General features: G+C 44.5%; 1 protein-coding gene, 1 long non-coding RNA gene, 1 other non-coding gene and 1 pseudogene across 4 annotated transcripts; 1 reads left to right on the top strand and 3 right to left on the bottom strand.

Moving 5' to 3' along the window:
* Positions 1-5,540: 5,540 nt before the first annotated feature.
* On the bottom strand, positions 5,541-10,661 carry RBMX (RNA binding motif protein X-linked). Its single transcript, XM_077889082.1, has 9 exons — positions 10,486-10,661; positions 9,253-9,381; positions 8,926-9,032; positions 8,205-8,376; positions 7,513-7,665; positions 7,060-7,174; positions 6,848-6,973; positions 6,674-6,756; positions 5,541-6,044 (listed from the first exon to the last, which is right to left on the bottom strand). The coding sequence occupies exons 2-9, from the start codon at positions 9,359-9,361 to the stop codon at positions 5,734-5,736; spliced, it is 1,176 nt and encodes a 391-aa protein (XP_077745208.1). The 5' UTR covers positions 9,362-9,381; positions 10,486-10,661; the 3' UTR covers positions 5,541-5,733.
* On the bottom strand, positions 9,133-9,204 carry LOC144309317 (small nucleolar RNA SNORD61). The gene has a single exon (XR_013375360.1). It is a non-coding gene; the product is annotated as a small nucleolar RNA SNORD61 (small nucleolar RNA).
* Positions 10,662-15,866: 5,205 nt separating the features above from the next.
* Positions 15,867-17,244, bottom strand: LOC144308809 (RING finger protein 39 pseudogene; annotated as a pseudogene).
* Positions 17,245-18,034: 790 nt separating this feature from the next.
* LOC144307597 (uncharacterized) lies at positions 18,035-25,401 on the top strand. 2 transcript variants are annotated; one of them, XR_013374410.1, is made up of 4 exons: positions 18,035-18,268; positions 19,377-19,558; positions 20,539-22,783; positions 23,176-25,401. It is a non-coding gene; the product is annotated as an uncharacterized LOC144307597 (long non-coding RNA). The 2 variants fall into 2 exon arrangements; XR_013374411.1 differs by having other exon boundaries at positions 18,037-18,268; positions 20,994-22,783.
* Positions 25,402-26,221: the final 820 nt, after the last annotated feature.

The following is a 26,221-nucleotide window of genomic DNA, read 5'->3' as shown; positions in this document are numbered from 1 at the left end:
TCTACCCTGCAACAACAGAAACCTGTGGTCAATGTGGTTTCTCTGGGCCTGGGAGAAGAGACACTAGGAAGGGGCATGCAGGCACTTTTTGGAGGGAAATATTATGCCTCTTGATGAATAGGTTATACACTCTTTCCTATCTCCTCAAACAACATCTGTATGCATTACATTGTAAATAAATTTTATCTTTTTAAAATACAAATGCTCCTCACCTATCAGAGACATAAATTTAAACCACAAGGAGATATAACGTACCCACCAGAATGGCTACATTTAAAAGTACCACATACTGATATGGGCATGGAGTAAAATGTTACAACTTTGGAAAAGCAACTCCCTAAGAAACTAAGCATCTATCATAGGATCCTGAACATCCAAATTCCACTAAGTGTTTTCATCTGATGATGTACAGACTTGTGTATAAGAACATTCAATTAGCAAAAAAAAAAAAAGAACATTCAATTAGCAACTTTAACAGCCAACTGGAAAAGGCCCAGGTCTCCATCAAAAGGTAAACTGCACCATGCTGATACTTGGCAATAATAAGGAACTACACATACACACACGGCAAAATCTCAGAAGCATTCTGCTGAAAAAAATAAAAAGCCTTATGCAAGGCTTCACTTTTGATTGCATTTAGGCAAAAATAGTCTAAATCTTTGAGAAAGGAGGGCAAGAACTGTCTAGGAAGAGTCACAGGGTAACTGGTTAGGTGATAGCAATGTTCTGTGTTTTGCCAAATTTCATGGTATGCTTATTTGAACACTTCAAAGGTTTATTAACACATTAATCTTCAAAACCTGTAAATATTGAGCTCGTTATTGATGCAGGTTTTTAGGGAAGCACATTGATGTGTCCAACTTAAAAACTGATGGGAAGGACTGGTTTTCCTAGAATAATTGGTACGGAGCTAAGTTTATTTACAGGACAATACTCAGGGCTTTATTGTCACCCTAATGCTCAAGAGACCTTACTTTCCCATGTGAGGACTTCTCTTCAACTGGCTTTTAATAAGCCAAATACAAGTTTTAGGTGCAGATTATTTTAATGCATCTAACAAGGACCCATAAAAATGGAGGTTGTTCCATCGGTCTGGGTCCATGTCACTAATCTAAACCTGTCAGATGTTTAGATGCACTTAAGAGCAAACCTAATACACCGAACAATCCAATTCAGCTTTACCTCCCATACCCTAGAAAATAAGACCTTATAGCCAACAATATACAACTTTCTGCACATCTTCCAATTCTATGAAACTGAGTCACGCTTCAAACCCCCCAGAAACAGCCTCCACTGTTTTGAGGCCCTGCACTCCAATCCATGGGGTGTTTTCCTTTGAAAAAAGGACAAGTCACTACATTTTTAGTTTTAACAAGTACACCAGGAGTCAGATGTACATAGAACAGTCAATAAAAGCAGAGTTGTCAACACAAACATTAATTAATCATAGGTGCTGGGTTTAAACAGAATTGCTAAAGGCCCAAATTGGGATTTCCTACCAAACTGAGCTAAAATGGACTGGTTTTTTCCCAAGAGTTAAGCAGAAGCACCAGAGTACATCTTTGGTCTTTCAATTTCTAGTTCTTTGATGTCCTTGCTCCCATTCACCTATGCAGGGATAAAGATCTTAAAGGCAATCACCTCAATATCTACACCTAAAGCTCTCTCCCCTAATAAAGGGGGCCTAGTCACAAAACAGGCCACCTTGATGACTGTTCTATGGCAACTGCTCCAAAGTGCCCTCACTGCATGAGAAGTAAGAGTTTGGGGAGGAGGACATATGGAGACCATACTGAAAAGTCTGAAATCCTTATTACAAAAACTAAAAAGAAAAAGAACCCAGGGGTCACAAAAAAATGCAGGTTAAGTTTTATTAAGTTTCAAATACAAAACATTCCAAAAAGAGAAAAGTGATCTATAATATCTAGGTTCTATAATCAACTACCAGTTAAACAAAACATTTTATCATTCTGTCTTACAACCAATGTAAAGCCAGAAGAATCAAGATGGATTCTTTTCCCAATGGGAGAGTAAGTCTGCTGGGTCAGTAAACTTTGCCAAATAGCTGAATAGTCATTTAGGTTTGCTTAATTTGAATTTAGTATTTACGTTTACTATGATTAATTTCTATGTTCTACACTATTTTCAAGATATCTAAAAATCTCCAAAGCCAAAGTCATCAGAAGCACAATCCCAAGTAGTTTACATTATTGGAGGATTGAGGAAGACAGTTATGTAAGTGCAATAGCCACTTAAATTTGGTCAATACCCTCATCATGATCTGCAATTACAAGAGCCTGTCCAATGAGGGTTACAGTATTTGGACTATTTCCTACAATTGCCAAGATTAAACACGATAAGCACTGATTTTACTATGAAAACAAAAATCTCAGAAGTTTTTGTACTTCGTTCTAACGCAACAACTCAAATCCAGTTCCTCTGAGAACATTAGCTTTTATATATACTCAGCTCGGTCTTCAACATGACTGGTTTGCTTCTAAGACAGGTGGTGGGGTTATAGCAGGCTTACAAAATACTTAAAAGCCAAGTGGCCCAATTTTGTTCCAGTCATTTTAGCTATGTTTCCAGTTACTTTAGGTTCCAGACACTACTCCTCCCCTTCTTTTATGACTGAACCCCACTTCTGGGTAAACTACAAATATTCCACTTGCTGAAAAATCAGTTTACTGGATAAAGAGTTACCACTCATGCCTTTCATTTTTCTACTTCAACTTTCTGACAGTCAGTGATAATTAGGAATCGCAGAGTTGTCCCCTAGGACTTTAACAAAATGAAAGCCAAAGCTGTAAAATCCACATAAAGAACCACAAGAACTTACTACCTCCACTTACCAATTTCCTTAACTGCTCCCCTTTATCTGGTCAATTACTTTTTTGAAGTAACTACCACTCCCTAGTTAAGTGCTAACCAACACTGATGCCTTCCCTCCTTAGATCCACAGGAACCCTCGAAGGCAAAATCTATTGCCTGCACCAAACCAATTCTGATGAGTACTGCTTATGCAACTGTTGTGCCTTATCGACAATCAGCATTCTTCTGCTTCAACAACTCTGTAAAATGAAAAGCATGTGATCAGGTCACAAGACATTGTGTTATACTGGAAATCACTCCCCTTCCCCACCCATTCTTTAAATATATACTTTTTTGTTGCTTTGACTGGCAACAAGCATTTGCTTTAAATTACAAGCTCTAAAATGCAACCAAAAACACTCATTACAATTCCTGCATCATTTTGGGCAATACTGAGGATAACTACATCATGCCCACAACAATGTTACTCCAAGTGGGAATTGAGAACAGTGGCATCTGTTATCCCATTAGTCAATTTGTACTGCGGTTGAAGAGGCATCGTTAATAAAATGGGTATCCTCTTATAAAATGCACAGGAGTCAAGTTGAAACCTCATGCAAGTGCAGTTTGTTCACATACCAAAACAAACTGTACAGCTCCAATCAATCTCTGCTTATGGGGACTGTGTTAAACAAGCTTTATATATTCAAAAATAGCTAATAAAGGGGATTAAGAGGTACAAACTTCCAGTTACAGGATAAATAACTCAGTTGGAAAGTACACCCTAATATAGAAAAAAATGCTAATATTCTATGACTAAGCCGCTAATGGAAACATACCTGTTTAAGATAACCTTGCTCTACATTCTAATGGATAAGTTAACACACCAAATGTTACATATTACAGCACCTAATTTTATCCTAATCCACAAGATTATACCCCCGTCAGAGAAATTTACGAATATCAGATATGCAAAATGGAAAAGCTATTAAAGCTATTACTTACACCTATAAAGGCCCTGGCTTTTGAAACTTACCTTAGCATTTGATTTCTCTTGCTGCCAGCTTTATCTAGTGTGAATAAATCAGCACTCCAACCATAATGACCAAAATCCTCAACCTGTAAAAATTAAATAGGTAACTAGTTATCTCCCTTAAAGGAAATTCTTCAAAACTTGCCTACAACTGCTCTTTTCCAGAAAGAAAAGGCAAGTTCAGACTTGCAGCTTAAGTTATTTCATGTTCTACTAATTCTCAAAGTGGTGGAAGATTCACTGGCTTGGGATGGACTGGAATGGCTTAAAATGGTTTAAGTCGCATGGCTTATGGATTCTCATTCTGTTCCAATGGTGCACTGCCATGTTAAATCCATAAGTTGAACGGACAAAACTTATTTGAAGGAATAAGTGCAGTGTAAGGATTTTAGTTGGAGGTCTTCAAGTTTACTATATTCAAGAGCATCTTTTTCAACTTCATGGCTGGACCTGGGTCATGCTGCCTCAGGTTTTGCTTTTTAAAGACCACTTGCAATAGATTTTCTCCATACAGTGTAGTTTCATAGAACTAAAAACAAGTCAGGCATCCAACTAAATGTCAAGTTTGCAATGGCTTACAGGGGCAGAGTGGGACCCCAAACTTAAGCCATTTCCTAAATTGACTAAAAGTCTATTTTGAAAAATGTTAAAACATATGAAGCATGTTTAAAGGTCTTCATCAAAAATACTTAAAAAAAAAAAGACACCCCCTCCCAAGCCCCAGATCGCTATTGGTAAACAACAGCTGTTATTATTAAGGCCTTTAAGTGTCATACATGCTTTAAAAAAAAATCCATGTGTTGAATTTGGAGGACTTCTAATATGCTATCGAACACTTTGCTTTTCCAAAGTTTTTTTTTTAATCTAGAAAGCATTTCCATTGCCATGAGGTACAGTATGTCTCACTGTACTATGAGGAAGGTAAGTGTTCAATCTCGACTTAGACGGAAAAACTAGTTTGCTTTGCTTACCATCTTTGCTGTTTCACAGGCATTTGATGCTTTAAATCTGATGTGGAATGCTGATAGATTCACTTTTTAGAAGTCATAAGCCTTTGAGAAGTTGGAGATAACTTCATTGCTTATCTATTTTCTCCTTTGCAATCAAGCTGTTCCTTAAAAGTGAGACACTACAGAGTTGCAAAAATTTGAAACAGTAAGAGCAAGCACCGTTTGCAGCTTCATGGTTGGTTTTGGCCAAACTTTTTATTTAGTATTCTGTAGTTGCTTAACACACACTTAAATGGTCTTATTGGGGGAGGGGATAGGGGAGGTTCTTGTAGATTCCCAAGGAAATGTCAGAAAGGCAAAATATGGCCAGCATTATCCATTTGCTTTTTTGGATTTACTGGGTGAATAGCACTTTCCTTACATAAGCATCTGATCTCAGGTTTTTCATTACTGAGAACATTGAGATTTCAGTTTGAAGACACTCTGAAATCCTAAGAGTAGCATACCCCGACCACCCTCTAATAGCTAGCTTGTTTGTATAGGCAGAAGGATTCACCTCTCCATTTTAGAAGGCTAGATGTTTGTGGAAGGTCTTAGAATTGCTTTGCCTCATTTACTGGGAAAAATCAGATATAGGAAGTGGCCTTTAGGGACACTTTTAACTTGAAAAATTACAACACTAGTACACAAGTCAAGTCTTAACACATTTAACATTTGCTTATTGAAAGCAATGTCATAAAGTCAAATAAGATTAAACAGGTTTTACTTTTTTCCCTCACAAGAACATAAAAATTATGGAAGGGGAACTTAACAGGAAATTTAAAAAAGGTAACACAATTTTTCCTTTTAGTAGTCCTTGGGTAGTTATGACAGAAAAGGTTCCACTTTTTTGTTTGTTTTCTTTGAACGGGGATTTTGGTCCAAAGTTTTGTTTTGTTTTTAATATCTGCTTCTGCCTCCCCCTCTATCAGATCGGCTTCCTCCACGGCCACCACCTCTTGGTGCTCCGCGGCTTGAACTGCTGTAGGAATCACGTGGAGGAGGGTACCCCCTTTCCATAGAAGGGGGAAGCCCTCTTTCTTGTCTGCCAACCCGATCACGACCACTTGAGTAGAGATCACTTCGGCTGCTTGAGTAACTGTCTCGACTTCCACCATATCCGTCACGTGAGCTGCTGTAATCATCATAGCGACTGCTTCCACCATAAGATGGCGGGGGCCCTCGTGTAGGTGGAGCACTACGTGAGTTACCTGCAGGGTCAATGGTCAGGTAATATGGCAACACTATAAATTGTATATATACAACATTTAAATCTGAATTTACAGAATTCTTGTATTAAACGTTTACTTTAACTGGGAGGTTTTAAACTCTGCCATTGCTGGCCATTAACAGGGATTTGCTCATCTGCTGAGATACGGAAATTGGATGGGTTTTAATGTTTGTTTGAAAAGATTGAAGACGGTGTGTATTTCAAGAGGATATTCCAGACAGCTTGTTATTTTATAGTAGACACTCAGACACTTTCCAGTGATAAGTTGCAATTTTGAACTGTAGACTTTCCTTCATATTGCAATGGTAAACATTTGATCTTGTTAATAAAATTTTTAAATTGTATTTTCACTGTTGGGGGAAAACACATAAGGCTGCCAATTTAAGCAAGCAAAATCCCCTCCAAAGCAAGCAAACAGCCTCAAAAAAAAAAAACTTAGAAAAAAACAAAAGCCCCTCACGAAACTAGGAAAAGCCCAGCTGATAACGTTACCCCTTAAAAGCAAGCAAATATCCCTTAAAAAGCAAGCACCACACAGCCTAATAAAGTGGCTCATGAACCTAAAAACTCAAGCTGGTGATATTCAAAGACCCTCAACCAGTATCTTACCATAACTCTCATATGAATCTCTGTAGGAACCTCCACTTGGATGATCTGAATAGTCACGATCACGACCATAGCCATCTCTATCACTAAAGAGAAAAACTTGTTAAGTCACAGGGCAATTTTCAGAGCAATTTTATCTTTTACAGCCAGCTGTGGCAGGCAACAATATTACTTTACCTATAGCCTCTTGATGGGTAGTCATCACGTGAACTGGAATGACCATAATCACGGTAAGTATAATCTCTTGGTGGTGGTGCATAATCTCTTGTATCACGAGAACTTGGGTAATCTCTGCTTGAATAGCTACAAAAACAAAAATTAACTTGGTTCACGCTTTTGACAAGTTCTCCTTTCAACCTCAATTATCTACTACTACACTGGTCTGTTACCTGTCTTTAGTAGAATATCCATCATCTCTTGGGGACAAATACACATCTCTACGAGAGGGCAGGGGTTCCCTTCGAGGTGGGCCTCCATAACTATCTCTTCCGCGTGACACAGGAGCTTAAGGGAAAAAATTAACCATTTAAAAAATATATCCAAAAATGGAAAGCTAAAATATGAATTTATATTCAGGCATTGAGGGTAGAGATTCAAATAGGACAGTACAACTAAATCATGAAGTTTCTTTAAAATTTCCTATTCACAACTTAATTCTTTTCAGTGCTTGTAACTTTATGTACCTAGATCACATCTCAAGTCCATGAGTCCATTTCATTAACATTTTTTATACTTAACATTTACTTAGGTTTTTAATTTTAAAGCATCATTTTTTAAAATCCATTAATCAATCTCTTCTGTTATGGTGGTAGAACAGATTATTCAATAAATCTAGCATCTACCTCTTCCTCCCATTCCACTGCTGCTGCGAACTGGTCCTGAAGGGGCAGATCTTTTAGGAGGAGGACCACCACTTCGTGGTGGTGGTCCTCTTTTTACTGGAAGTGGTCCCCTGGAAGAACTCATGTTAAAATTCATGGAATAGCCACCATCATCTGCATTGAAAAAGAAAAGAAAAACATGTTAATTCTCACATCAATGAAAGTCATAAAAGTTTCCTTTGCTGTATCAATGACCATTTTGTTTAGTTGGGACATCTTGCTTTAATTTGCACTTGTCCAAGGGAGTCTATATAGACTAACAAAACTAAGTAGTCTAAGCTCCTTCAAAAAAATGGTTTAATTCTTATACACTTAAAATATATGCATTCTGAGAAGTTTTCTGTAAACTTCTTTCACAAACTACCCATATAAGCTGGTTTCCCATGATTTTATTTTTTGAGGTTTAGTAATCCCAGTGTGGGACTCAAACTCATGACCCGTGATTAAGTTGTCAGCCAGGCTCTGGTCCATTTTTTTAAACACTAATTTAACTTAGGTAAATGATAAAGGAGTAGGTGCACTCAATATCAAAAGCTGGTTAATTTAAAAAAAAAAAAAGCTGTAGAATTTGTACCAGGACATAACCAATGCAGATCGGTGTGGGGTTTGCAGTCCATAAATTCTACAAGCCTGAAGTAGACTCAAGTCATTACCCATGTGCCCTCCACGTGAAGGAGGTCCCCTGGTTCCTCCACTTCCTCCTCTTCCGCCTCTAAGACCTCTTGGAGGGCCTCTGCTTCTTGGAGGTGGAGGTGGTCCACGTCTACCACTTTCAAATGATGGTTTTGTGGCTTGTTCTACCTTGATGGCTTTTCCATCTAAGGACTAAACATCAAAGTGGTTAATTGCATTAGTATTTAAATAGATCTTGTAGATGTATTCACTATGCATTGTGCCACCAATGTGCCCTCCAAATTCAAGTTTTTAGGTAAATTTAGCTCATCAACTCATCTGAGAAAAGTGATAAAAATATATGGTCACTTTTCCATTGAAAGTTTTTTTTTTGGGGGGGGGGAGAAAGTATCTTAGAACAATACTGATCAGTTGAACCCCAACACAAGGTGACTATCACACTGCTGGTCAATAAAGTTTAAAGAGCCAGTCAACTTGTTATCAAATGTGATAACCGATGAAAAGCCAAGTTGTCAACTCATTTTATGGATTCCAGATAACAATCAGATAATTTTCTGATTTGAAAACACTTAAAAGAGTATAATCCACAACTCCGCAAAATTTGAAACTACAAAGGGCGAAAAAAATTAGAGGGTTCTGGAAACGCATACATTCAAACACAACTCAAGACCTATGCCTAGACCAAAATTCAATAACAACATTAAGTTAATGCATTAGGAAACTATCATTGTGCAATCTCACCTTTCCATTCATGTCTCTGGCTGCATCCTTAGCGTCTGCTGGGCTCTCAAAGGTGACAAAAGCAAATCCTCTTGATTTGTTGGTTTCACGATCTTTCATCAATAGAACTAAAAAAAAAAAAAAAAAAAAAAAAAAACAGTTTTTTTTTTGGGGGGGGGAGTGTTACTCTAGTTCGAATTAGGTAAGACAAGTGCATCTACAAAACGTAAGCTCAGAACTTCTTAGAGGACAAAATAATGTATCATTTCAGACAATCAACGCAATTAAATACATCACAGCTTACATTTTTAATTCTAACAGCTCCCTATATAGTTTCAGATAACTCACCTTCCACTATTCGTCCATATTTGCCAAATACTGCTTCAAGGGCTTTTTCATTTGTTTCCGTATTGAGGCCACCAATGAAAAGCTTTCCTGGGCGATCTGCTTCAACCATTTTTTCCCCCTGGTGAGAGTCTGTTAAAAAAGAATAGTATTACCTCCCTATAAAAAGTTCAAGTTCAAAAAAAAAAAAAAGTTCAAGTTCACAGGACACACCTATTTACTGGTACATCTTTCTTGTTTTACTAAAATCATCATTCCTTTGCTAAGCCTCAGCAGGAAACCAATTTAAGTAGTTTACGGATACAGCAGTTTACACTAAACTAGTTAAAAAGGTCCAACTTAGCTAATACCTTCCTCCTTAATCCACCTCGGCAATTTTAATAAAGTAACAGCCACTCAGCATTTGAAAAAGCCATTTTAGTTTAATCCTAGATGTGTTTCCTTTTAAAGATTCAATTATCACATCCCAATTACCCTAATGGTTTTTTAAAAGTGTATCGCCTCATTCAAGGTCACGGGCCAGACGCAAGTCCTCTTCCAAGACCTTTCTTTGCCTTTTCTCATTAGGATTCCCTAGTAAATCTAAAAGAAATTTAAACCTTGGGCCAAGTTATACCTCCTCTTCTTTACCAGCCCCTGCCCCGCCGAAAAGGTTTAAAAGAAAAAAAAATGGTCTCAGTCTCGTTTCATAATAACGGAAGGTGGAAGCGCGCATCGTATCACTCAACACTCCATGACTGCAGCAGAATCCAATTAAAACCCGTCATTAAAAACCGCGTGGAAAACACAAAATGGCGACACTTGGATTCAACCCAGAAAAGCCCACACCGGTCAGGGGAGTAACTTTTGCCATCAGCAGTGGTTGGGAAAATTCAAAGGGCTTCCTCTCCAAGGCCGCCAATGAACAAGGACCCGCGTAAAAGCGCACGTGCCCATCCGGAGCGCCAGCGCCATCCCAATGCAGGTACCGCGGTGGCGCGGTCTGCCCTCGTCCTGTTCCAGCCCCGACCTCCGGCACCAACCCCGCAGGCGGACAGCCAAACTTTCTCGAGAGGCACCGAACGGAATGGCGCTCCCACGTCTGTTTTCCCCGGACATGCTCGGCTTTAACGAAATAGGTCGGCACCTTTAGGCTCTTAAAATGGCGCCCGCCACCCCCATCTCCAGGGAGATAATCCCAAGTTGTAACGTGGCAAGAAGGTACGAGAAGCGGGTGAAGGAAAGAGTAACACGTACCGGAGGGGTGACGACCGTTCCAAGCTCCTACGAGCTCGCCGGCAGGGGCTTCGTAGCAGCTCAGCACGAGTGAGAGCCACCGGCTCTGAGAGCGGAAGAGGGAAGCCGCTAGCACTACTGCGCAACGAGGGCGAACAAAGGAGACAGCAAACTTTATACTGCCCGGGAACGAGGCTGAAGGACCCGGATGGAAACCGAGCTTAGAATTTGAAACGCAAAGGGAGGGGGAGCGGTTCCCAGCCTCCCATTGGCCGTCCTCTCTGTCACTCACTCCTTGCTCCTCCCCTTTCCCCAGGCCCTCCGCGTTCTGGCCGGCGCCCGTTTCTAACCGTTTCCCCAGCCCCCACCCGTGCTCCACAAACCCGCGGTTTTGCTTTCCGCTAGAATGTTTCACGGGCTGCATTTAATACCGAACTGAAATTTATTGCATAGTCTAGGGGGCCAGACACGGTGCTGAACTTTACACTCATGAACTCATTTAATGCTCAAAACAATGTGATGAAGGTACAGAGTCCTAACTATGCTAATTTTGCATAAAGGGGAAACAAAGAAGTTTCAATAATAAAATACATCTTCCCAAATATCCTCAACAAGAATTTTTACTGAATGGGGAAAATTCTGGTGAATGAATATGACTTGGGGGGGAGTACAGATAGTTACTTCATATAGAACAATTACTGAACACCTACAAATAAAAGGCAGGATCTGGGCTTGGCTGTAAGGATACAACGCAGAACAAGCGAGAGAGACAAGGACAAGGCACGCACTTCGAAGGTAAAACTACCAAATTTGGCAAATAAAAATATAGGACGCCCGGTTAAGTTTGAATTTCAGATAAATTGTTTCAGTTTATGCATGTCCCAAAATGATATACAAAAAAAAGTACTCGTTTAATTCAGATTTAACTGGGCATTGTGTATTTTATCTGTGCCAATCTACTCGTGTTGGAGGGATTGCAAAAATTTAATTTTTTTCTAATTTATTTAAAAACTTACGAAAATATTTTAGTACAAATAACAAAACAATATGTGTTGTAATTAGTGCTACAGAGGAAGTAAACTAGGTGCTTGGGTGGACAATGTATGGGAGACTCAATTTGATTTTAGACGTCACATCAGATCTGAATGGAGAAAAACTAGCCATGGGAAAGCTTTTCAAGGAGAGAGATAGCATTAAGCAGAAAGTGGAGGAAAGAGTGTGCACATATCAAGAGACAGAAAGAGATCCAGGGTGACAGGAATTTCAGGAGAATAAAGAGAGGGAGCCAAGGAGGTAGATAGAATCTTCGAACCCATTAAAAGACTGCAAAGGGTTAAGTGTGAAAGCAGGGGTACCCCTGGGACTGTGCCAACAGATCTGGAGAGAGAGGATAGGGACTTGAATTGGGGTGGTGGCAGTGGAGATGGGGAGGAAGGAACAATTGTTAGGCGTATGTGGCAGATAGTTTAGACAGAATTTGCTAATGAATCAGATGGGAAAGGGCTGGGATGGAATTGAGGCATCAGAAGTAGTATGGATGACTAAATAAGCATCTGGCATAAATGGTGTGGTGGCTACTTACCAAAATGCTTGCAGTGGAGCAAGTTTGGGATGGGGACATGGAGAAATTTGATGCTTAGAGATCAGGGCTGAATTGTCACTTACAAATGATAATACAACAATGAGACCACCAGAAAAGGGAACACTGGGGAAAGAAAGCTTAAGATCACACCTTATTTTTTTTAAGATTTTATTTATTTATTTGAGAGAGCCTGGGCTCGTGCACGAGCAGGGGGGAGGGGCAGAAGGAGAGGGAGAAGCAGGTTCCCAGCTGAGCAAAGAACCCCAGGTGGAGCTGGATCCCAGGACACTGGGATTATGACCTAAGCTGAAGGCAGATGCCCAGCCAATTGAGCCACAAAGACGCCCAAGATCACACATTATTAACTATAAAATACGTAGACGGAGAGAAGCAACCAGAAAGAAATCTACTAAAATGTTACCAGTTTATCTTGGGGGAGTAGGATCTTTTGACAATTGTTACTTTTCTTCTTCACAGTTATACTCTGCCCATGGTGTATTACTGTATATATCAGGCAGGTGGTAGTTAATAATGTTCAGGTCACGGGTAAAAACCCCAAGGAGTTTTTGGAACCAGCTCTGAATTATTGACATTACTGAAGGGAATAGTACTCAGTAGGGCAAGAATATTTCTTCCTTTATTTCCTAGTCAAATAATGACAAATAAAGCAAAAGTCCTGTCCATTTGTCTTCAGGATGAGTTATGTAAGTTACTGTCTGTGGCGATAGTTGGGAATTGGCTAGGCTGGCAAAAAACACTTAAATGCCAGGCTCAGCAAGCAGTCTGCACCCCCAGGAGGAGTCAGGAGAAATCCCTCCCCCTGGATTGGCGGGCAATCTCTGTCTCAAATCCAGATAGAGCACCTTAGGACCTTCCCCTAGGCTCTAATTCTCAGCCAGGCCTCCACCAGTCTAGGGCAGAATGGGGCCAACTCTACAATAATTGTGCCTTTCTCCCTGGGGTTCAAAGAGGGAAATGTGCGTCTATGTGGACCATATCAGTCTGGTCGTTGCAATTAGTGCCCAGGAGTATGGGGGTAGAGACAGGACTTCCAAGGACAAGAAGCCAGAGTGGGAACAGCGGGAAGGTTAGTTGAGGGAATGGCAGGAGGGCATCGATATGGCTGTAGTGCATCTTAGGACAGAGAGGACAAAAGAAGAAACTGGAGAGGGAGATGCAGGGCCTACTGACTAGATCCAGGTAGCAATGAAAAGGGGAGCCTTTTTAAGAGGAGGAAGGAGATAATCAGATTTCATCTTAAAGAGATCACTGTGGCTGCTACCTGGAGACTATATTAGGGGAGGGAGGAGCAGGAAGCAGGGTATTACTGATGTGATTCTGGCGAGGAGAGATGGACCAGCTGAGTGTGAGCAAATCTGGCCAAGGGACAGTCCTCAGAGAAGCAGGTCTCACAAGCCAAAAATAATCTCTGAAACCCACCCCTCCCCATCATGGATCCTCTAGATTTTTCCCTTTGTACTTTATTTCTACTTCCTCCTTTGGATTATCATTACATATAGTTGAATGTTCTCTTTACTATTATTTTTCCCTTGGTCTAGTTGTTTCTCTCCAGATGCCATCTCAATGATGGACTGATAGCCAGTCAAGCAATATTACTTCACCATTAGGTATCCTTGAATATGATCAGTGCCAAATAAATGTTGGCTGAATTACTTGCAGGCTCTTTTTATTCTCCATGGCAGTTAGTATGAGATGGGTGCGTAACAAGTATTTAATGAATACTATGGTCTTGTCTTAAATTTCAACCTCCCAATGAAGGGCTCACATTTTTTTTACTACAACAACCAACAACAAAAAGCACTCCATAGGGATCCCTGGATGGCTCAGCGATTTGGTGCCTGCCTTCTGCCCCGGGCATGGTCCTGGAGTCCCAGGATTGAGTCCCACGTCGGGCTCCCTACATGGAGCCTGCTTCTCCCTCTGCCTGTGTCTTTGCCTCTCTCTCTCTGTGTGTCTCATGAATAAATAGATAAAATCTTTTTTAAAAAGCACTCCATAGTTTTAAAAGCTTCAATAACTTTTACTTAATTAAAAAATTGTATTTAAAATTTTTTTAAGATTTTATATATTTATTTGAGAAAGAGAAAGCACAAGCAGGGGGAGGGACAGAGGGAGAACCAGGCTCCCAGTTGAGCAGGGAACCCAATGTGGGGCTCCATCCCAGGCCCCTGGGATCATGACCTGAGCTAAAGGCAGACACTCAACCAACTGAGCCACCCAGGCACCCCCCAAAAAAAACCTCTTATTTTTTTAAAGATCTTATTTATTTATTCATGAGAGACAGAGAGAGAGAGAGAGGCAGAGGGAGAAGCAGACTCCCCAGAGGGGGCCTGATGCAGGACTCGATCCCAGGTCTCCAGGATCACACCCTGGGCTGAAGGCGGCACTAAACCGCTGAGCCACCTGGGCTGCCCAAAACTCTTATTGAAGTTTTTTTTTTAAAGATGTATTTATTTATTCATGATAGACATAGAGAGAGGCAGAGACACAGGCAGAGGGAGAAGCAGGCTCCACGCCGGGAGCCGGACGTGGGACTCGATCCCGAGTCTCCAGGATCACGCCCTAGGCCAAAGGCAGGCGCTGAACCTCTGAGCCACCCAGGGATCCCAAAACTCTTCTTTTAAAGAAGAAACTTCCATCATCAAATTAAGGCTCACTCTGAGATGAGTAAATTGAAGCTCTCTGGGCAGGCTTGCATTTTTACATGAAGGGCAGATGTAAGGTCGCTCTGCATCCACTTGTGCCTGTTTTCCCAATGACAGAAAGATATCCTGCCACATGTTCTAAAAACTTGTTATCTTATGTCAAGCAAGAAGGAAGGGAGGGAAGAATTTTATGTGATTAAAGATTGGGAGACTTTCCAAACCACTTAAAGTAGCCACTGTCCAGAAGATATCCAACTTAGCTACAATAAGTGAGGAACAAAAACTTTTTAAACCAAAGTATAGGGATCCCTGGGTGGCGCAGCGTTTTGGCGCCTGCCTTTGGCCCAGGGCCTGATCCTGGAGACCTGGGATCGAGTCCCACATCGGGCTCCCGGTGCATGGAGCCTGCTTCTCCCTCTGCCTGCGTCTCTGCCTCTCTCTCTCTCTCTCTCTGTGTGACTATCATAAATTAAAAATAATAATAAATAAATAAATAAATAAATAAATAAATAAATAAATAAACCAAAGTATAGCTCTAGTATCTTTATAGAAACTGGCTGATGGGATGCCTGGGTGGCTCAGCGGTTGAGCGTCTGCCTTCAGCGCAGGGTGTGATCCTGGAGTACCAGGATGGAGTCCCGCATTGGGCTCCCTATATGGAGCCTGCTTCTCTCTCTGCCTATGTCTCTGCCTCTCTCTCTGTGTGTCTCTCATGAATAAATAAATAACATCTTAAAAAAAGAAACTGGCTGAAGGAATGAAGATCCAATTCTACTGGACCTTTCTCCACAATGAAGGAGATAATGAGGTTTGTTTGTTTTTTTTTTTTAACCACAACTGAGAAATCATTTATTGCCACAGATGTACAAAATAAATAACCCAGCATCACAAAACGTGTTAAATATGGGCCCATTTATACATATGTGGAAAGATGTGAAGCTATATACAAGTATGAGTTTTTGGGGGTCTGGGCCATTCCCAGGTGGAGGAAAGGAGAGGTAGCACCATTTGTTCCTTACTGTGAGCATGTGCAGAGGGAGCCCTAACAAGGTCCCAAAGGGGAAAAGGCTATGAGCATAGGAAGCAGTCACCATGGAGTAGGGCTGGCCTGTCCCCTCCTAGAGGACACTGGAGCCAGGCCAGAAGCCAGAGCCCTAGAGCTGTGGAGGAGGACCAGGCCCATCTGGAGAGGAGGCGAGGTGGGGGCCGGGAGAAAACTGCTGCGAGTACCCATCCTGTCTACCTGGTGGCCAGGGCTTGTGTGCTGGGTAGGGATCAGGTGGGAAGGAGGGAGGGGACAGGTGGATGTGCTCCCGGGAGGGAGGGGAGCTCCCTGGCACAGGAGGAAGCCTCCCGGTGGTGGGGTGGTGGCGTGTCGTGTCGTGGGCGTGACGAGTGCAGAGCAGCGGGAAAACGCGCTCCCCCAGGGGGCCTGGCCCCTGGAAGGCGAAGAGTAGGTCTAGGGAGCGGCCGTCATAGAAGGCTACTCAGCCCCGCTCCCAGTCAAGGTCTATGCGGATGCGCCACGGCAGGGGCCCGGCGCCACCCAGCGGGGTGGGGTCAGGGGCGGTGAGGGCCCACAGGTGGCCGCCGCGACCCTCCACAGCCCACACGGCCCCCGGGGCACAGCCCCACGCGGCCCTTGCGGCGCAGTGACTCCCCGGCCGCACCCAAGGCTTAGTGGCCCTTGGCTTCATCCTCGTCCTCTTCGTCCTCCCCAGAGGAGGCTGGGCCCAGGCGGCATCCGTGGTCTCCACCTCCCAGCAGTGCCGGCCAGCCCCAAAGCCCCATGTGCCCAGTACGGGCGGGAGCTGATCAAAGCCCGCAGGACCATGGGGGGGGGGGGCGGGGGTCCCGGGTGGGAGGGCTAGCTGGACACTGTGGTGGTCCGCGGAGACAAGTAGGGGGCGGTGTGCAGTACCCAGGTCCAGGGTCAAATCCGCTACCAGTCCGTGGAGCATGTTTTTTTTTTTTATAAATTTTTATTTATTTATGATAGTCTCACAGAGAGAGAGAGAGGCAGAGACACAGGCAGAGGGAGAAGCAGGCTCCATGCACCGGGAGCCCGACGTGGGACTCGATCCCGGGTCTCCAGGATCGCGCCCTGGGCCAAAGGCAGGCGCCAAACCGCTGCGCCACCCAGGGATCCCCGTGGAGCATGTTTTTGACCACTGGATAGTCTTCGGGGAGGTCATCATCTGAGTTAGATGACTTGGGTGTTCGGACATCAAATCTCCTCCACGTCTTCCTTACATCCTCTCTGCTCGGGTCCAGGCAGCCCATCGGGGGGATGCGGCCCCCTCGGCGCCGGAGATAATGAGTTTTAACCAAATTTAATACTCGATTAAAAGGAACTGAAGTATGAGGAAACATTTCAAATGATGGGGTGGAGAACGATGGCTTTTGCAATGAATTGTACTGAGGCACTTAGCCATTTGAAGGGGGAAAATCTGAATTCCCACCATATTTTTTGCTCTGGAATAAATTCCAGCTTAAAGGTTTTTAAAAAAAATTTATTTATCCATGAGAGACACACAGAAAGAGGCAAAAACACAGGCAGAGTAAGAAAGAGGCTACCTGTGGGGAGCCAGATGCAAGACTCCATCCCAGTACCCCAAGATCATGACCTGAGCCAAAGGCAGACGCTCAACCACTGAGCCGCCCTGGTGCCCCTAGCTCAAAGATTTAAGTGTAAAAGGTGGAACCATAGGAGTAGTAGAATAAAAATGGGTAGGTGCTTTTATCATCTGGTCAGAAAGACCATCCATCTATTCATTTATACACTTCGCAAATACTCATTCAAACACAGTGTCTATTCTGTGCCAGCACTGTCTTAGGTGCTGGGACAGCATCACTGAACAAAAGGCTAAGAGTGCCTGCCGATCTGGAGCTAACATTTCAGTTACAGGGAAAGACAGTAAACAATCTAAATCAATCAATCCATCCGTGTGTTTGAAGTTGAAAAGTGCTATGTAAGAAATAGAGTGAGGAAGGAAGGTCTGGAGTATGGAATGAAAGGGTGCAATGTTGAAACGGTGGATCACAATGGGCTCCATTAAAGTAATATTTGAAGCAAAGATAAAGAAGGGAGTAAACTGTGTGGATATCTGAGGGAAAGTATGCCAGAAAGATGGAAGCCTACCAGCCATGTTGTTCTTGTGGGACCCAAGAAATTCAGAAAATGTCCCCAACCCCGGCCCCTAGATAAGCACGCCCTGAGGCCTGTAGCCCAAGTCAGTTCCAAGAAAAACCGCAGAGCACGTCCTATATTGGAATGAGGAACTAAGAGCTTGAGAAACTCCCCCACCCTTACTGGAAATCCCCTAGACCAGCCCATAAAAACCCAGCTATAACCCACCTCGGGGGTCCAAGTCCCTGCTCCGCTGTGACGGGTACACTTGGACCCAAGCTCGAGCTTGCTAATAAACCCTCGTGTGCTTGCATTGGTGTTGGCTCCTTGGTGGTTTCTCGGATTCGCAATCTTGGGCACAACATTTGGGAGCTCGTCGGGGATCTGAGAGACCCCTAGGACCCCACCCAGAGGGTCCCATGCCTGGTGAGTGCACTCAACTTTTTCTACCTTTTGCGCACATATTTTCTGAGAGTTCCATGCTGTATTTCTACCTGTAGGAATTCAAAACTGTTAAAGGTCGACATTGGCTTAGGAGGACGCGCTGGCAAGCTGTCGACCAGGGGTCTTGGGAGACATCCCTTGCCCCCGCCAGGAGGACGAAGTCCTCATCTGTGAAGAGGGCCAACTGCCATTATGGACAGCCAGCCCTTCAGTTTACTTTCTGTTTTGTCTCCGTGGCCGCATTGGAACGTTTGTCTGTGTTACTGTGTCCTTGTTAATCGTCATAACTGTCTGTGCCTTGGTGTGGACTGGGGACATAATGGGACAGACACAAACCACCCCCCTGTCTCTTATGTTCTCCCACTTCTCGAACATTAGGGAAAGAGCTTATAATCTGAACACAGACATACGGAGAGAGAAATTTCAAACTTACTGCATGTCAGAATGGCCAACCTTTGATGTGGGATGGCCCCGAGAAGGAACTTTCCACCTACAGGTTAAGGCTGTGATCTTCAGGAATAAACCAGACAGCCACCCTGACCAGGTGCCCTGCATCCTGGTCTGGCAGGACATGATCGAGAATCCCCCTCCTTGGCTGAAACCATTTTTACCCCCACAAAGCAGGACCTACCAAGATTCTAGCCCTGTGAAAGGCAAGGCCGAGAAGGAGACTGACTCTAAGACCAAAACGCCCCTTTATCCGGTCTTGCAGGATTCCTCTCCAGAGGACCTGATTCTCTCACTGCCCTACCAGGCACCCCCTCTCCCTTCCGCCCCTCCATTGGAGGCACCAGGGGCTGCAGAAGGGGCTCCACCCCTCCCTGACAAGGGAGTTCCTGTGTGCCAGCCAGCAGCAGAGGCACACCAACAGAGCCACCGGGTGGCCCCACCTCCAAACGTGGGGCCGGCCTACTCCACTGCTCTTCCCCTCCACACCATGGGGCCTCCCGTGGAGACCAGAGAACAACCAATGTTATATTGGCCGTTCTCCACCAGTGATTTATATAATTGGAGAACCCATAATGCAAAGTTCTCTGATAACCCGAAAGATCTAATCGGGCTTTTAGATACTGTTCTCTTTATCCACCAGCCTACTTGGGATGACTGCCATCAGCTCTTGCAGGTTCTCTTCACCACCAAAGAGAGAACGAATTCAGGTGGAAGCCCGGAAGTCTGTCCTGGGAGAGGACAGACAGCCGACTCAAAACCCAGACCTCATAAACGCTGCCTTCCCCTTATCCCACCCTACCTGGGACTACAACTCGGCTGAAGGTAAGGAGAGACTCCGGGTCTACCACTAGACTCTAATGGCAGGTCTTAAGGCTGCCCCGCACAAGCCTACCAATCTGGCCAAGGTATATGATGTGAGACAAGGTAAGGATAAGAGTCCAGCCTTCTTAGAGAGAGTCATAGAGGCTTTTAGTCAGTACACCCCTATGAACCCAGAAGCCCCAGAAACAAAGGCTGCAATTATCATGGCTTTGGTTAACCAGGCTGCTCCAGACATCAAAAGAAAATTGCAAAGAGTAGAGAGACTAGGAGAGAAGAGCTTGCAAGACTTAGTAATAGTAGCAGAAAGAGTTTATAATAGAGAAAGTCCAGAAGAACAACAAACTAAACTAAGCGACCGGCAGACCCGAAACCTGGCCAAGATCCTGCTGGCCACAACCATGGATGACCCACAGGAAAAACGGAGGCATCTCAAGAAGCTGGCTTCAGGGACAAGTAAGGAGGATGGCCCTGGTCCCCATTGGGAGCGCCCTAAACTGAACAAAAACCAATGTGCTTATTGCAAAGAAGAGGGCCACTGGGTGAAAGACTGCCCTAACAAAAGACCTAAGGCCCCTGACAAGATCTTAGAAATGGAGGACCTGGACGACTAGGGGAGTCGGAGTTTGGCACCCCTCCCCGAGCCCAGGATAACTCTCAGAGTGGAGGGGCAACCCGTTGAATTCCTAGTGGACACTGGGGCACAACACTCGATTTTATTACAACCCCAAGGGAAATTGGAAAGCAAGACTTCATGGGTGCAAGGGGCCACGGGCACCAAACCGTACTCATGGACTACTTGAAGAACTGTGGATCTTGGCATGGGCCAGGTATCCCACTCCTTTTCATAGTCATCCCTGAGTGTCCCTACCCATTGTTAGGTTGGGACTTGCTCTCCAAGATGGGGGCACAAATTCACTTCCACCCCGAAGGGGCAAAAATCCTAAACAAGGAGGGGCATCCGATTCAGGTGCTTGTCCTAGGTCTAGAGGACAAATATCATCTCCACCAAATGCCCTCAGCCCCAGTGACTGACATTGACCGTTGGCTGCAGGAATTTCCCCAAGCATGGGCAGAAACTGGGGGAATTGGGCTGGCCCGGCACCGACTGGCCATATACATAGACCTAAAGCCAGGGGCAGACCCTGTCAGGGTCCGCCAATCCCCCATGCCTCCCATTCGTGCTACGAGCAGGAATCACAACCCACATACGGCAACTACTGGACTCGGGCAGTAGTCTTCTACTGTCTGAGAGGCCTTGCCAATCGGCATGGAACACTCCCTTGCTGCCGGTGCGGAAACTGCACTCTAACGATTAAGTCAACCGGCAAGTAGAGGATATGTACCCTACGGTCCCAAACCCATACACCCTCCTCTCCACCTTGCCTCCAGACAAAACTTGGTATACGGTATTAGATTTAAAAGATGCCTTTTTCAGCCTGCCTTTAGCACCCAAGAGCCAAGACCTTTTCACCTTTGAATGGACGGACATTGAAAGGCATCAATAGCCAGCTCACCTGGACACGACTACCACAAGGATTCAAAAATTCACCACCATCTTCGATGAGGCCTTACACGAAGACATGGGTGAGTTCCGTGCCAAGCACCTTCATTTGACCTTATTGCAATATGTGGATGATATCCTGTTGGTGGCGGAGGACCAGGACACTTGCCTGTGAGGCACCAAGGACTTATTCCAGACAATAGCAGCTCTAGGATACTGGGCCTCAGCTAAAAAAAGCCCAGATCTGCAGAGCAGAGGTGAGCTACCTAGGGTACAAATTAAAGGATGGACAGAGGTGGTTGATGGATGTATGGAAGGAAACCGTCCTAAGGATCCCACAGCTGCAAACCGTCCTCCAGGTACGTGAATTCCTGGGGTCAGCAGGGTTCTGTTGATTATGGATTCCAGGTTTTGCCGAGATGGCCAGACCCCTCTATGAGGCTACCAGGCACCAGCAAAATTTTGAATGGACAGAGGCCATGAACACAGCCTTTAATGACCTTAAACAGGCCTTGCTGTCTGCCCTGGCTCTCGGGTTGCCCGACCTAACCAAGCCCTTCTACCTGTATGTGGATGAGAAAGACAAGGTGGCAAAAGGGGTCTTTGTCCAGTACATAGGTCCCTGGAAGAGACCCATAGCCTATCTTTCCAAAAAGCTGGACATGGTGGCTGCTGGGTGGCCCCCATGTTTAAAAATTATTGCCGTGGTGGCCACTATGGTCAAGGACGCAGACAAGCTGACCATGGGGCAAGAACTGTATGTTACCACATGCTATTGAAGGGGTACTCAAACAGCCCCCAGACCGCTGGATCAGCAATGCTCATCTGACCCATTATCAGAGCCTACTGCTAAACCCCACCAGAATTTTATTCAAGCCACCGACAACCCTGAATCCGGCAACACTACTCCCTAACCCAGACTGAGACCCCCCTCTGCATGACTGTCAAGAAATTTGGGCACAGGTGCACAGAATCAGAGCTGATCTCCAGGACCAGCCACTGCTGAACGTGGATGCCACCTGGTATATGGACGGCAGCAGTTTTGTCCAAGAAGGAATCAGATAGGTGGGGGCAGCCATAACCACGGAAATGGAGACCATCTGGGCAGAGCCATTGGCAGCCAGAACATCGGCTCAATGGGCAGAACTGATCGCACTGGCCAAGGTGCTAACCATGGGAGAAGGTAAATGAATAAACATTTACACCAACAGCAGGTACGCCTTTGCCACCGCTCATATCCACGGAGCCCTTTACAGAGAGAAAGGGTTTCTGACAGCAGAAGGAAAGACTATTAAAAACAAAACAGAGATCCTTGAACTCCTGAGGGCCCTCTGGCTGCCCAAGGCACTAGCTACCATCCATTGTCTGGGACACCAAAAAGCAGATACACTAGTAGCTAGGGAAAACTGGCTAGCCAATTCAAAAGCAAAGGAGGCAGCCCTTTCAGTGACCCAGATCTTAACAACCACACTACCCGATCCGGGGGCACCGACCCTGCTGGACACCCCCAACTATACTGATGCTGACTTACACTGGATCAAACGCTTGCCTATGACCCAATGCTTGCGTGGCTGATGGAGAGCCGCAGACTCCAGCATCATCCTGCCAGAGGAACTAGGATGGCGAGTCCTATACAAAATGCATCGGAGTACAGAGGTGTTCCCCACCAAGCACGAAACAGTGCAAATGGTGACCAAAAAGCTGCTGGAGGACATTCTACCAAGGTATGGATTTCTTTCCAGGTCAGATCTGACAATGGACAAGGGTTCATTTCTAAGGTAACACAGGGAGTAGCACAAATACTGGAGGGGGGGGGGAAGGGGGCAGATAGGAAATTACATTGTGCTTACAGACCCCAGAGCTCAGGTCAAGTAGAAAGGATGAATAGGACATTAAAAGAGACCTTAACTAAATTAGCCTTGGAGACTGGCGGGGACTGGGTGACTCTCCTCCCCTTTGCCCTATATAGGGTGAGGAATTCACCATATAAGATGGGACTGACTCCCTACGAAATCATGTTTGGTATACCCCCACCTATCATTCCTACCCTGAAACCCAAGGTGCTTGCTGAGTTCAATGACCAACAACTTATTTTCTCCCTCCAAATGTTACAAAGAGCCCATGAGCAGGTATGGCCTAAGCTGAGGGCCCTCTCTATGAGACTGGGCTGCCCCCGGACCCCCATCGATATCGACCATGCAATTGGGTGTACATGCGGAGACACCAACAGCAGATGCTCCAACTTTGCTGGAAAGGACCCTACATTGTGATCCTGACTATGCCCACTGCTCTCAAGGTCGACGGAATAACTCCCTGGGTCCACTACACCCACATCCGGCTAGCTGATCCACACACCATACTCAAGAACTTTGTTCCAGAATGGAAGAGTCAGCCCGACAAGGACAATCTGTGTCAGGCCAGGGGCTCTGCATAGGCACTCCTCCACGCCACTACTAGTGGCTTTTGTCAGGGACCGGGTTACCAGATTCTGTGCGTTACACAGCCTGTAAACAGTACTGGGTATCATCTACCGCCCCAAAACAGTTGGTGGGCCTGTTCCAAGGGATTAAATCCCTGCGCTCACGGACAGGTTATAAACAGAACTGGGGGCTTCTGTGTGCTGGTTCAACTACTCCCTAGAATCATCTCAATGGATGGACCGGGTACCCACGGGTGAAATCCCATCTCTGTTGTCACCATCGCTACCCTGCTAGGAATTAGTTTGGCTGGCATAGGAACAGGTATTGCTTCACTGGCCACCCAAGCTTCCCACTGCAAAGGTCAGGGAAGGACTGGCTAGGCAAAAACAAGAGCGAGAGCAGCAACAGGGGCGGTTCGAATCCTGGCTCGATCATTCTCCCTGGCTAATTACCTTGTTGCCCTCCCTAGCTGGCCCCCTCATCCTCCTCCTCCTCCTTCTGAAGGCAACAATACCAACCACTGAACTTTCAGGACCCATGATTGGGTCCTGCATTGGGTTCCTCTGAAAAGGGGGGAATGTGGGACCCAAGAAATTCAGAAAGTGTCCCCCACCCCTGGTCCCTACATAAGCACAGACTTGATCCCAGGACCCTGGTATTATGACCTGAGCCAAAGGCAGAGACTCAACCAACCACTGAGCCACCCAGGTGCCCCAAGGGTCAGGTTTTTATGCAGATTTAAGTCATTACCTTCTCCATTAATAAGAATTTCTAGCGATTTAGAGACATCCTTTTCCTGGTACACAGTGGGAGACACCCTAATGAATGGAGATTCCCTTATAAATGTTAATATGTCTGGGCCCCTGGGTGGCTCAGCCGGTTAACTGTCTGACTCATGATTTGGGTTCAGGTCATGATCTTAAGGATCCTGAGATCGAGCCTCACATCGGGCTCTGTGCTCAGTCTGGAGTCTGCTTGTCCCTCTCCCTCTGCTCCTCCCCCCATCCCACCCCTGCTCTCTCTATCTCTACCATAAGTAAACAAAAGACTTTAAAAATAAAAATAAATGTTAATGTGTCTCACAAAAAGGCAACTTCTACTTGGGTTTTTATTTTATTTTTTTATTTTAAAGATTTATTTGTTTATTCATGAGACACACAGAGAGAGAGAGAGAGAGAGAGAGAGAGGCAGGCAGAGACACAGGCAGAGGGAGAAGCAGGCTCCTTACAGGGAGCCCGATGCGGAACTTGATCCCGGATCCTAGAATCACGCCCTGAGCCAAAGGCAGATGCTCAACCTCTGAGCCACCCAGGCATCCCCTACTTGGGTTTTTAGAACTTCTCTTGACTTTGCAGTTCTTAAAAAATAATCATCTTAAAATAACCCTTTTGCCAAAGAGGCCTATTTTGAGGTGGCAAATTCTGCTCCTTCGCCTTCTTTTTTTTTCTTTTTTTTTAACGATTTTATTTATTTATTCATGAGAGAGAGAGAGAAGAGAAGAGACATAGAAAGAGAGAGAAGCAGGCTCCATGCAGGAAGCTGTGTGGAACTCAATCCCAGTACATCAGGATCATGCTGTAAGCTGAAGACAGACGCTTAACCGCTGAGCTACCCAGGTGTCCCTGCTCCTTCACCTTCTACTTGGACTGAAATCAACAGGCTTGAGCAGAGGAGTGATTTACCTGTCTTGCCTCATAACAGTATCACATTGGTCACTCTGTCCAGAATACACTGTAGGGAACAAGAGTGAGAACAGGGACCAGTGAGAAGACTATTGTGATAATGCCTGGGATGAAGGGGACAGCAGTGGAGGTGGTGAGAAGTTATTATGTTCTAGATATACTTTGAAGATTGAAGCAAAAGGACTTTCTGACACAAAATCCAGATGGCATGAATAAAAAGACTGATTCATCTGAATATAAGGGCATTCATTCATTCTCAAATGTCTGACAGGCTCATTCTTTTCCAGTAGGTCTTTAAATATTAGAGTTTTTTCCCTCTTATTGCAGGATCCTCTCACCTTTTCATTCTGTCCTCTCTCCTTAGGTAATGGTATCCATTCCCAGAGTGTCCACTACAATAAATATCCTTATGACTCTGGATTTATATTTCCATGCCAGATCTCTCACTTGAGCTCCTCAACCTGCACATCCAACTTCCTGTCACACATTACCACTTGGCTGCCTCAGGTTCATTAATTCATTCCCTGGCTGAATATTTATCAGATACCTACTATGCATTAGTCACCAAGATTGGGACTTGCATTGTTGGGGAGGAAAAAATCTCTGTTCTTCAAGGTTTTTCTGGATGGTTTAAGAATTAAATTGACACGAGACATATTAACAGGAGAAAATCTAATTTAATTATGTCCCTACAGGGAATCCACTAAAAGAAAAAAAAGAGAGAGAGAGAGAGAGATTCCAAAGACAGGAAAAGGGAAGTAGGTATGTCATTCTAGACTAAGGAGAAGGCTATAGGGGTCTGGGATTTCAAAGGGAAGGCAGGCAGTTCACAAGATGAAAAAGAGCAAATGTTTGGTAAACAAGTGTTTGCCAGGCTATACAGAATCAATGGGGCACAGAATTCTAACAGGCTTCACTAAGTTCCTCTCTGTCTCCACCTAGTTCTGAGTTCTAGTATAGTCACCTATGGTGATAGCTCCTTTCCTGGAGCAGGTCCTCTATTTAGATTCTTTTTTTTTTAAGATTTATTTATTTATTTATGATAGACATAGAGAGAGAG

This window comes from Canis aureus, chromosome X, assembly GCF_053574225.1.
Source record: "Canis aureus isolate CA01 chromosome X, VMU_Caureus_v.1.0, whole genome shotgun sequence".
NCBI lineage: Eukaryota > Metazoa > Chordata > Mammalia > Carnivora > Canidae > Canis > Canis aureus.
The sequence above is the reverse complement of the archived record's forward strand: the minus strand, read 5'-3'. Positions and strand labels throughout refer to the sequence as shown.